Raw genomic sequence first — 9,896 nt, 5'->3', positions numbered from 1 at the left:
CTCTTTGACAATTGGAATAAAAAGGGTCCATATGCCATATCACTTTAACATAAATTAGGAAACTTATTGGTAAATTTGGATACATCAATTTAATCATTTTATGGAAAGTTGAATAATATTTAATATAGAAATTATACTTATATGAAAAATGAGTTGACGTTACAATTTATATATGTATATTCATCTCATAATATAATAGTACTTATATACAAGACATCAATTTTATAAAATAATAATATTTTAAGATTATATTAATATTTTATTTTTTAATTTTTATTTTCTTGTGTTAAAAATTATTAATTTTTTTACACGCTAATAAATCTAATGAAAATTATAATAGTACTAATATACATACATGACATCTCTTTTATAAAATATTTTTCAAATTATATTTATATTTCACTTTTATTTTTCAAATGAGTTGAAAATATAGTAATAAAATAATAGTACTTATGCATTTGAGTGCTGTTTTCACCGCTCCAACCATTTCCCTGGACACTCTTACATCTTCATCTGGAGATGGTAGCCGCTTGTCCAAGAGTTGTTGCACCATCATGTTTTGAGCAAACTGTGTGGATCTCTTCATCATCATCATGGATGAAATGAAATCCCCTGGATGATCTCCAAACATGATTTCCAGTGCCACAACTCCGAAGCTATATACGTCACATTTTTCTGTAACCACCATTGTGAAGGCCAACTCTGCAACCAACAAACATATCACCATCAAAGTCATGGATATAGTTAATGTGTTAATTGAAGATGTGGTATGGTAAGCAATATTTAAACCTGGTGCAATATAGCCTCGAGTCCCGACTAACAGAGTCTGATTGGAAGAATCTGGATCCAACAATCTAGCTGTACCAAAATCAGATAAACAACCTTCAAACTTTGAATCCAAGAGTATGTTGCTGCTTGAAATGTCCCTGTGTAAAATAGGCGGGCTGCAATCGTGATGCATGTAAGACAACGCATTGGCAATGCCTTTCACCACATTTACCCTCTTCTTCCAGTTCAGCTCCACAGCTTCGTCGTCGTCTTTCAACACACTAAAGAGGCTTCCTCTATCCATGTAGTCATAGATGAGAAACACGCTCCGTTGGTGCAGACAAAAACCAAAAAGCTTGACAATATGGCGATGGCGAATCTGAGAGAGAACCTCGGCTTCATTCCTAAAAGAGGAGTCAAAAATAGGGTTCTCTCCTTCAAATCTGTGAAGCTTTTTAACAGCAACAACTCTTCCAGTGGGAAGTTGTGCTCTGTAGACGCTTCCGTAAGCTCCAGTTCCAATGCAGTATCTCAAGTCAAAGTCTTGTGTTGCTTGGATGATGTCTTGATAGGCGATGTTGCCATCAAAGTTCCATATATTGAATATGTCTCCATGTTTGAGAACAGGTGAGGTTGATGATGCTGCTGCTGCTGCTGCTTTCTTTCTTAAGAAAAAGACTCCAAAGAGAATTGAAAGCAGAAACACACACCCAAATACTATCACCACAGCATAAACTATGTGTGACCTGTTTCCATGTTTTGCTCTCTCCAAACTTCCATCTGGGATAAGTAACTTGGGATTGCCGAGGAATGACTCTGCTTGAAAGGTAAGCCAGACATCATGCGGAATCTGGCCCTCCAAATGATTGTAGGACAAATTGATTCCTCTCAAATATATAACAGACTCAGGGACTCCACCCGAAAGTTTGTTCCAAGAAAGATCAATATTCTGTAAACTCGTAGGAGCAACATATCCAAAGTCAAAAGGTATCTGTTCTTTGATTGAGTTCCTACTTAGATTTATCATCATGATTGAAGGCAGCTTTTCAATCCCCCCTACAAAAACACCTTCCAGCCTATTGACATCCAATTTCAAAAATTGTAAACTTGTTAAATGGGCGATAGTTGAGGGAAGAGAGCCACTGATGCTGTTGTTGCTCAAATCAAGAACAACCAACTTCTTGAGGTTCCCTATTCCGGAGGGAATGGCACCGTGAATCAAATTTTGAAAAATTTCAAGCACCTCTAATTTAGTGAGATTTGCCACTGAAATAGGCAACTCACTGTAGAGTTGATTTTGAGACATATTGAGATGACTTAGTGTCACTAAGCATCCTATCTCAGGTGGAATGGCACCAGAAATGTCATTAGAAGAAATGTCGAGTTCTGTCAATTTAGTGAGATTTGGAAGTGAAAGAGGCAACTCACCCTTGAGTCGATTGTGAGACAAATCGAGATGAGTTATTTCTGATAAGGTTCCTATCTCAGGTGGAATGACCCCAGAAAAGTTATTCCAAGAAATGTCAATGCCTATCAATTTAGTTAGATTCGACAGTGAAAGAAGCAACTCACCCTCGAGTCGATTGCTTGATAAATCGAGAAGAGTTAGTTCTGATAAGCTTCCTATCTTAGGAATTATGCCACCAGAAAAGTTATTTGAAGAAATGTCAATGTCTTGCAATTTAGTTAGATTTGATAGTGAAAGAGGCAACTCACCCTCGAGTCGATTGCTAGATAAATCGAGATGAGTTAGTTCTGATAAGCTTCCTATCTCAGGCATAATGACCCCAGAAAAGTTATTCCAAGAAATGTCAATGACTATCAATTTAGTTAGATTCGACAGTGAAAGAGGCAACTCACCCTCAAGGTAATTGTGAGACAAATCGAGATGAGTTAGTTCTGGTAAGCTTCCTATCTTAGGTGGAATGACACCGGTAAACTTATTCCAAGAAATGCTGAGCACATGTAACTCACTCAAATTTACAGGCAGCTCACCATGGAGTCTATTACCAGACAAATCGAGATGATTAATTTTGGATAAGCTACCTATTTCAGGTGGAATGACACCATAAATGCCATAGTTATAAGAAATGTCAAGCACAAGTAACTCACTCAGATTTGCTAATGAAAGAGGCAGTTGGGAATTGAGTCGATTACGAGAGAAATTGAGATGAGTAAGCTTGGATAAACTTCCTATGTCAGGTGGAATGCGACCATAAATGCCATAGTTAAAAGAAATGTCGAGCACAAGTAATTCACTCAAATTTGACAATGAAAGAGGCAGTTGGGAATTGAGTTGATTATTGGAGAAATTGAGATAAGTTAGGTTGGAGAGGTAACCTATGTGTGGTGGGATATCTCCATAGAGACCACACGAACTGAGATGAATGCTAGTCAGAGATGTGAAAACTAGTGGATCAAGATAGCCAACATCGTGACACCACCCAGGTTCATCAGTGCATCCAACTTGAGACTGCAGACTTAACTCTGCAACGCGGCCATGATCGTCACAGGTAATGCCTTCCCAGTGGCAGTGATGAGCAGTGGAGTTGATATAAGGCCATCCAATACTGATTTATCCTTAATTCCTTATGATGTGACTTGAACCTGACTGTTGGTTTTGTAGAAACATCTAATACTCCTATCTCAGGTGGAATGGCACCGGAAAAGTTATTAGAAGGAATGTCAAGAAGCTGTAATTTAGTGAGGCTTGGAAGTGAAAGAGGCAACTCGCCCTTGAGTCAAGATAAGTTAGTTCTGATAGCTTCCTATCTCAGGTGGAATGACACCAGAAATGATGTTGTGAGAAACGTCAAGCATCCTCAATTTGGTGAGGTTTAGCAATGAGATTTGCCAATGAAATAGGAGGTTTAGAATAGAAATAGTTATGAGACAAATTGAGACGTGTTAGCTTGAATAAGCTTTCTGGTGGATTGTTACTATACTACTCCCTCCGTTCCTTCGTAGTTGAGTCATTTCCATATATAATAATTTTTTTCTCTTTCTTACTTTATTCTCTTTACTTTATTCACTTTTTACTTTTTTCTCTCTATATTTTTCTTTTTCTTACCTTTTTTATCTATTTATTTAATACACTCAACATTCATTTCTTAAACTCCGTGCCGAAAAGTTCCGTATCAATTAAATATGTTTTACAAACTTTATATGCATTAGTAATTGAAATTTGAGTCTTGGAAGTAAATGGGTGTCAATTTATTTTCATTGCCTTTTACTTAGAAGTCTACAAGTTATTTCACAATTTTCTTCTTCTCAACACGCTTTTCTGTTTCGAAAGCCAATTTTGAATATTGAGATGAGAATATTGACTCAACTTATTTTAACACAAATAATATCCGCAAGTGTACGGGGCTAGTGTAGCAAATAGCAAGCAAGATTATCGTATTCCACAGAGACAAGATTGTATCAACTTAAGTACCACGAACAAATTTCGACTACTATCTAGACAATCCAAAGAGAAATGATTTTGTTCTAACACTACTATAAGCATAAAACAATGAAAAAGAAATTAAAAGTAACAAGAGGAAATAAACACAAGTGAAAAGATACCACAAAGAGGAGAATATAGTTTTGGATCCAACTACAATGGAATTGTATTGTGATTGATTCAACAACTTCGATTACCCATTTTTCTAGGTTCAGCCCCCTCGCGAGTGTACTCACCCCGTTGATTAACCCTTAATATCGAAGTCTCCTTCTACATGTTTAGATTAACTCCATAGAGCAAAAGACCCAAGCCCTCACTAAGGTTCCCCTCTCCCGAGTGTAGATTATCAAACTGATACTCACTCTTTTATCAAACCTAGATAGGTATCTCTCGATTACAACTATAAAGGTAAACAAACTCAATTGGTAGCTAAGCAATTGAATTGAAAAGGCACAAGAATGAACAAAGGAATCACAAGAGCTAAGCAATCAAAAGAAGTCCTTGAATTAATCACAAACATCCATTGTAGTCTTCACCAAAACTCCACAATAAATTTAGCTACTCATGTTTTTCATGAAAACCAAAACAATGAGTTCAATCAAATACATCAAAGAAAGCAAATAAATACTCCTGTGGAACGATTCTATGGATTAGAGACTCCAATTTCTCGATTTGTAGTCATCAATCTTCAAATCTCTCTTCAAAGTGTTATTGGGGAAGTGTAGAGTGTGTGATAGGCGGTGGAGTGTAGAATGTGTGAACCCTAGGTGTTCTTCCTTTTAATCCCCCATAAAAAATCGCGTTTTTGGCATAAAAATACGCCAAAATAGCGTACCCAGCCGGGTGGAATTATAAAGAGTAAAATTCACCCGGCCGGGTGGTAATTTTGGACCACTTTCTGACTGTTTCCGCGCAGAACACTTACCCCGGCCGCGTGAAATTTTCTGGAACGCGCAGTGTTCTTATAATTGCCATAACTTCTTCTACCGAACTCCGATTGAGGCGTGCGAGATACCCACGCGAAGCTTTTTCGAAGAAGAAGAGATTGATATGCATTAGGGGCTGATTGGACTTCAAAATCTCCAGTTAATATTGTCTCAAACCAAGGCTGTTGCACATCCACATATTTTGTACCTTTTTCTACACATTCTTAACAAAATGGTCAAATACCAAAATAATAGAGAAGTAATCATAATAATATCCAATAATAGATGAAATGTGATCAAAACCATACAAGATTACTCTCTAAAACCAAGCAAATCCAAGTATGTCAAATATTCATTTGGAATTACATGTAATATTTGAATATATTTAGAAAAGATACGAATTTGATGGTCAAAATTAATTTATTTCTAAATTGTGAAAAGTCTAACTTATTGAGTTGTTAGCTTTCTTGTACCCTCTCTATCCACAAAATTATTTGTGGATGACGGTTTAGTTGTAAGGTGCTAAATTTAAGTATAAGAGAAAAAGAAAAGTGATTGAAATATTATTAATGAAGAACGAGACCACCAAGAGAGAAAAATGTTTTCTTACTTAAATTTAGTTTAATATTCACAAACTCAAAAATGATAAAATTAGTGTATTTTTAGGAATAGAGGGGAGTTCTGAATCTAAGAAGAAAGCAAATGGACTAATTAGCAACTTTCAGGATTATATAATTCTTTATTTGGTCGACGATGCCAAATAATATTATCGAATGTTTTTCTCCAAGGACGGATGTACATGCATCCTATAAGGGGCAAATGTCTCACCTCAACAAAATTCATTAGTGCTATTTTGATCATTATTTTTAAATTTTTTTATAATAGCTCCGTCCCTGTTTTTCTCTCTCTTTAGAATAAAGGTGCAAACTTTGGTGCGTCAAAAGAATTACTACAAGTTTTAGTAGTACTACTACTTTACTCTTGGCATATTTTATCAAAAGAATATTTTTGACAATAGATGAGAGAGTATTCCACCGCCAAACCAAATTAATGAATATAATTAGTAAAGTGGATATAGTGATATTTCATTGATATTCTTGGCAGACTAACTAAGTCAAGTAGGAGTATATATATATACTGTATCTGATTTTTGTGAAAGTAGCACGCATCATTATTCCATCTAAAACATTCATATATTGGAAGTTGTTGGCATGTCATAACACATCTTCTCCTCACTCGCATTCAATTGCATAAATACATACACATTCAATTGCATGCATCACTGAAGAGGGAAAATATTCAGAGTAACATTCCGCCTTGCAGAGTAACATGCCGGCATCACACGACTCTCTCTCTTTTCCTCGGTAACCTGCATTTTTGAGTTGACCTCTTTTACTCGAAGTTGTTGTGAATGTTTTAACACCACCTCTCTCTATTTTTTTTTTGAATGGCAAGGAAGTCCCATTTCACCTACAAATGTGAGGATTGCGACTTTGAAATGCATCCTCTGTCTGCAGCTGCAATGTTTGGTGTTGAGATCAAAACCAAACACAAGAACCATCCACATCACCCGCTCGTGGCTCATTTTAGACAGATTATGTCACTGTGTGATTGCTGTGGGGAGATGCATCAAGGTTTCTTCTTCTGGTGCTGGATTCATCAAGACTGCACCATACTGCCTACCGCTATCACGCTCCCCTCTCATCCTCTGCCTCTTCTTCAATGCATGGTTCTATTCCTGTCACTACTCGATCTGAGCAATGCATGGTTTGCAACAAAACCCACCCTGCTTCTTACCTGTAACGCTATCTATTTCTGTCCCCAAACCTACAAATTTGTTCATGTCAGGTGTGGACTCGACAAAATTCAATCAAGTATGTAATGATCATATACTATAACTCATTCACTCGACTTCATATACTAATAATAGCTATTAACTATGTATATATTCATTGCAGAAACAGGGCTAGAGTTGATCCAACTGCCAGACGACGAGTTGGACACATTTCCAAGTTTGGAGATCCGTACATACTCCCAGAGGAACCATATAGATGATATTGGCGATGAAGACATGAAGCTTGCAATTGAGAATTTTCATAAGCATCCTTTGATCCTAGTTGGTGATGAGGCAGAGCATCATAATTATAATTGTGATTGCAAACTAGTGTGTGATATATGCACACAAACCATTACTATTTTATCTCAATTTTACAGATGCGCTCAACAAACTGGTGGCTGCAATTTCCTTGCCCATAAAGTCTGTGCAGACCTTCTCCCCATTCTCAAGTTTGCAATTACCCCTAGAGTTCAATACCATAATCCGCAACCATGTCCGAACCCACCCAAATGGTTCAGTGGAATATTTTACTGTCTTTTCTGTTATCTTCCTAGCAATGGACTTTGCTATTCCCATTTTTTTCCTAGTTCTATCGGTTTTCCCTTGACGTTTGATCTGGCGTGCATAGCTACCCAATGATTGTAAAGCACAACTCACGCAACCAACACCTTCTCTTTCGCACCTCCCATCCTCGTTCACTGACCTCCACCATAAGTTGTTGCTCCAGCGGCTCCATTGCTTTTGATGTCTATAAGTGCACTATCTGTGATTTCTATATTCATATAAGGTGTGCCGTACTACCAAAAAAGATTCGTTTCCATAAATTTGATCAACATCCTCTGCATTTGATTTCTACCGGTACTAGTAGTATTGGTAGTGATCATAACATCTGCGAGGTGTGTGAGGAAGGTATAGAGTGCAAGTATTGGTTCTACCGCTGTGCTAAATGTGACTACTCTTTCCACGTAAACTGCATTCCCTCGCTTGGCTATTTGTCCAAAGTCAAGTTTGGAGGCAAATTTAGTATGTCTTGTCACTTCCATCCTCTCACACTTACACGGATGCTTACGTACGGAAGAAATGAGAAGTGTGGATATTGCAACCAAATCATTCTAGGATTGGTAGATCAAGCGGCTTTCTCCTGTTCACAATGCGATTATTTGATTCATTTTTCTTGTGCATGGAATTCACACTCATCCTCTCAGATTCCTAGATACATACTTTTCGAGGAATTTAACATAGTAGCCACAAGGCGCATGCGTACAACGAATATTGGTGCTTAAGTTTACTATGTTTAATAGTTGTGTTATATTAATGAATTAATTGTCATAAAAGAGCTTGTTTTAAATAAAATTCTTTTTTATTTTGTCTTACTATCTGTCTATGAAATTTATACCTATATTTCTATTTTAAGCACTTAATTAAAATTAGTCTGTATCTCATCTGCAACGTGATGCCTTTCCAATGACAGTGATGAGCAGTGATTTGATATAAGGCCATCCAAAATCCAACAAATCCTTCAATTCTCAACTAGAATAGAAACATTAGATGCAACTACATAATTGATTAACCATAACACCCTGACTTTTTCTATTTTTTAGTTGAGTTTGAATTTTTAAGTCGAATTCTTTTTCCTTTAGTTCTTGTTTCTTTTGATGGTACGGGTAAAATTCCATCGTACGAATTCTTTCTGGAATAAAAATTCAACTTGATCTTATTGATGGTACCATGAAATTTTATTCATACCATCAATAACTTTCCTTTATTCCAACAAGTGGTATCAGAGTCACTCTATTGATGATTCTCGGAGAACTGGGGCAAAGAAAATTATGGTTTTATGATTTTATTCGTACCATGGAATTCAAGAAGTTGAATATTTGGATATTATTGTGGGAAGGATTCTTTTTTCCCCCCTAATTACGCGTATAATATAAGAAGAATTCCAATTGCAGTCCTTCTCTGATGGGTGTTTCCTTATGGATATATACATAGTTAATGTATTTGGATATGTGATTGAATTTTTTGAATTGTTTATGATTGAATTAAGTCATGAACGTTTATGCACACATATGATTTGAATGTTTTTATGTTTACATAATCTCGCTTTTTCGGGTGAATTGAATTGGTTGGTTTATGAAAGTCAAATTGACCGCCGCTTCGCCGGTGCATATGTGAGTTGGCTTTTATAATTAAGAATTCTTATTACTTGTGTGCGTGTTTATCATGAGGGAATTGTGAATGTATTAAATTCATTCACGTTCGTTTCAATTGTTTACATGTATACGGAAGATTTATCATCTGTGGTCCTAAATATTCAAATTAAAAGTTGTTAATTCAGTCAAAATTCACTTAATTGTATTGACTGTTAAAAATTTGACGACGCCATCCAAAAGTGGACTAAATCCGAACCGTTTTCTTTTGTACCGAATGCAATAATTCAAAAGATAATGTTTTGGACCAAAATCATAAAATCATCATATATGTAGGACCACAAATTGCCTTTAGTCTATGTTAAAATTAGATGAAATTGTAGATCTTATTTGGACCGATTTTGAGCTTAGGTCTTTATTCGACTAGGTTGGATTTCTGATGGGTCTGGGTACAGAATTGCAGAAAAGGTCCCAATCTCAATTTAATCAAACAACCCACATTTTTTTATGGGTCATGTCAATGCTGAACTAAGTAAGCCCGTACTAATTAACATTAGAGACCATAAAAGAAAAATAAATAAATTGCTAGGTAGAAGAAGTGCTAAGTGCTAACACTGGTTGCTCACCGTATCAAAAGCCATAAATATGCTTGATTTATCAATTATCTCACTTGATATCTACTAATCTAATCGTAAAGAAAGTATATCTTTAAATATTTTTATTTGCCATATACATACAACTCTAGTAGATACCAAATCCTTGAAGAAAGC

General features: G+C 36.1%; 2 protein-coding genes across 4 annotated transcripts; one reads left to right on the top strand and one right to left on the bottom strand.

Moving 5' to 3' along the window:
• Positions 1-442: 442 nt before the first annotated feature.
• On the bottom strand, positions 443-5,188 carry LOC125209988 (probable leucine-rich repeat receptor-like protein kinase At1g35710; the record flags this gene model as incomplete). Its single annotated transcript, XM_048109568.1, has 3 exons — positions 5,139-5,188; positions 790-3,338; positions 443-702 (listed from the first exon to the last, which is right to left on the bottom strand). Coding segments are annotated over exons 1-3 (2,859 nt in total), but the record flags the coding sequence as incomplete, so codon positions are not given.
• A 1,197-nt stretch (positions 5,189-6,385) lies between these two features.
• On the top strand, positions 6,386-8,308 carry LOC125211437. 3 transcript variants are annotated; one of them, XM_048111228.1, is made up of 2 exons: positions 6,386-7,013; positions 7,098-8,308. In XM_048111228.1, the coding sequence occupies exons 1-2, from the start codon at positions 6,587-6,589 to the stop codon at positions 7,613-7,615; spliced, it is 945 nt and encodes a 314-aa protein (XP_047967185.1). In that variant the 5' UTR covers positions 6,386-6,586; the 3' UTR covers positions 7,616-8,308. The 3 variants fall into 3 exon arrangements, with proteins under 3 accessions (XP_047967185.1, XP_047967188.1, XP_047967187.1); XM_048111231.1 differs by having other exon boundaries at positions 6,386-6,987; positions 7,098-7,345; XM_048111230.1 differs by having other exon boundaries at positions 6,386-7,017; positions 7,098-7,345.
• The last annotated feature ends 1,588 nt before the right edge of the window (positions 8,309-9,896 follow it).

Source organism: Salvia hispanica, chromosome 3 (assembly GCF_023119035.1).
Source record: "Salvia hispanica cultivar TCC Black 2014 chromosome 3, UniMelb_Shisp_WGS_1.0, whole genome shotgun sequence".
Classification (NCBI taxonomy): Eukaryota; Viridiplantae; Streptophyta; class Magnoliopsida; order Lamiales; family Lamiaceae; genus Salvia; species Salvia hispanica.
This window is presented reverse-complemented; position numbering and strand designations above follow the sequence as displayed.

Bases quoted from the DNA above. Each gene is read 5' to 3' on its own strand.
- LOC125211437 (XM_048111228.1), top strand. From the start codon at position 6,587: ATGGCAAGGAAGTCCCATTTCACCTACAAATGTGAGGATTGCGACTTT. The intron at 7,014-7,097 runs GTATGTAATGAT...TATTCATTGCAG, and splicing joins ACTCGACAAAATTCAATCAA to AAACAGGGCTAGAGTTGATC.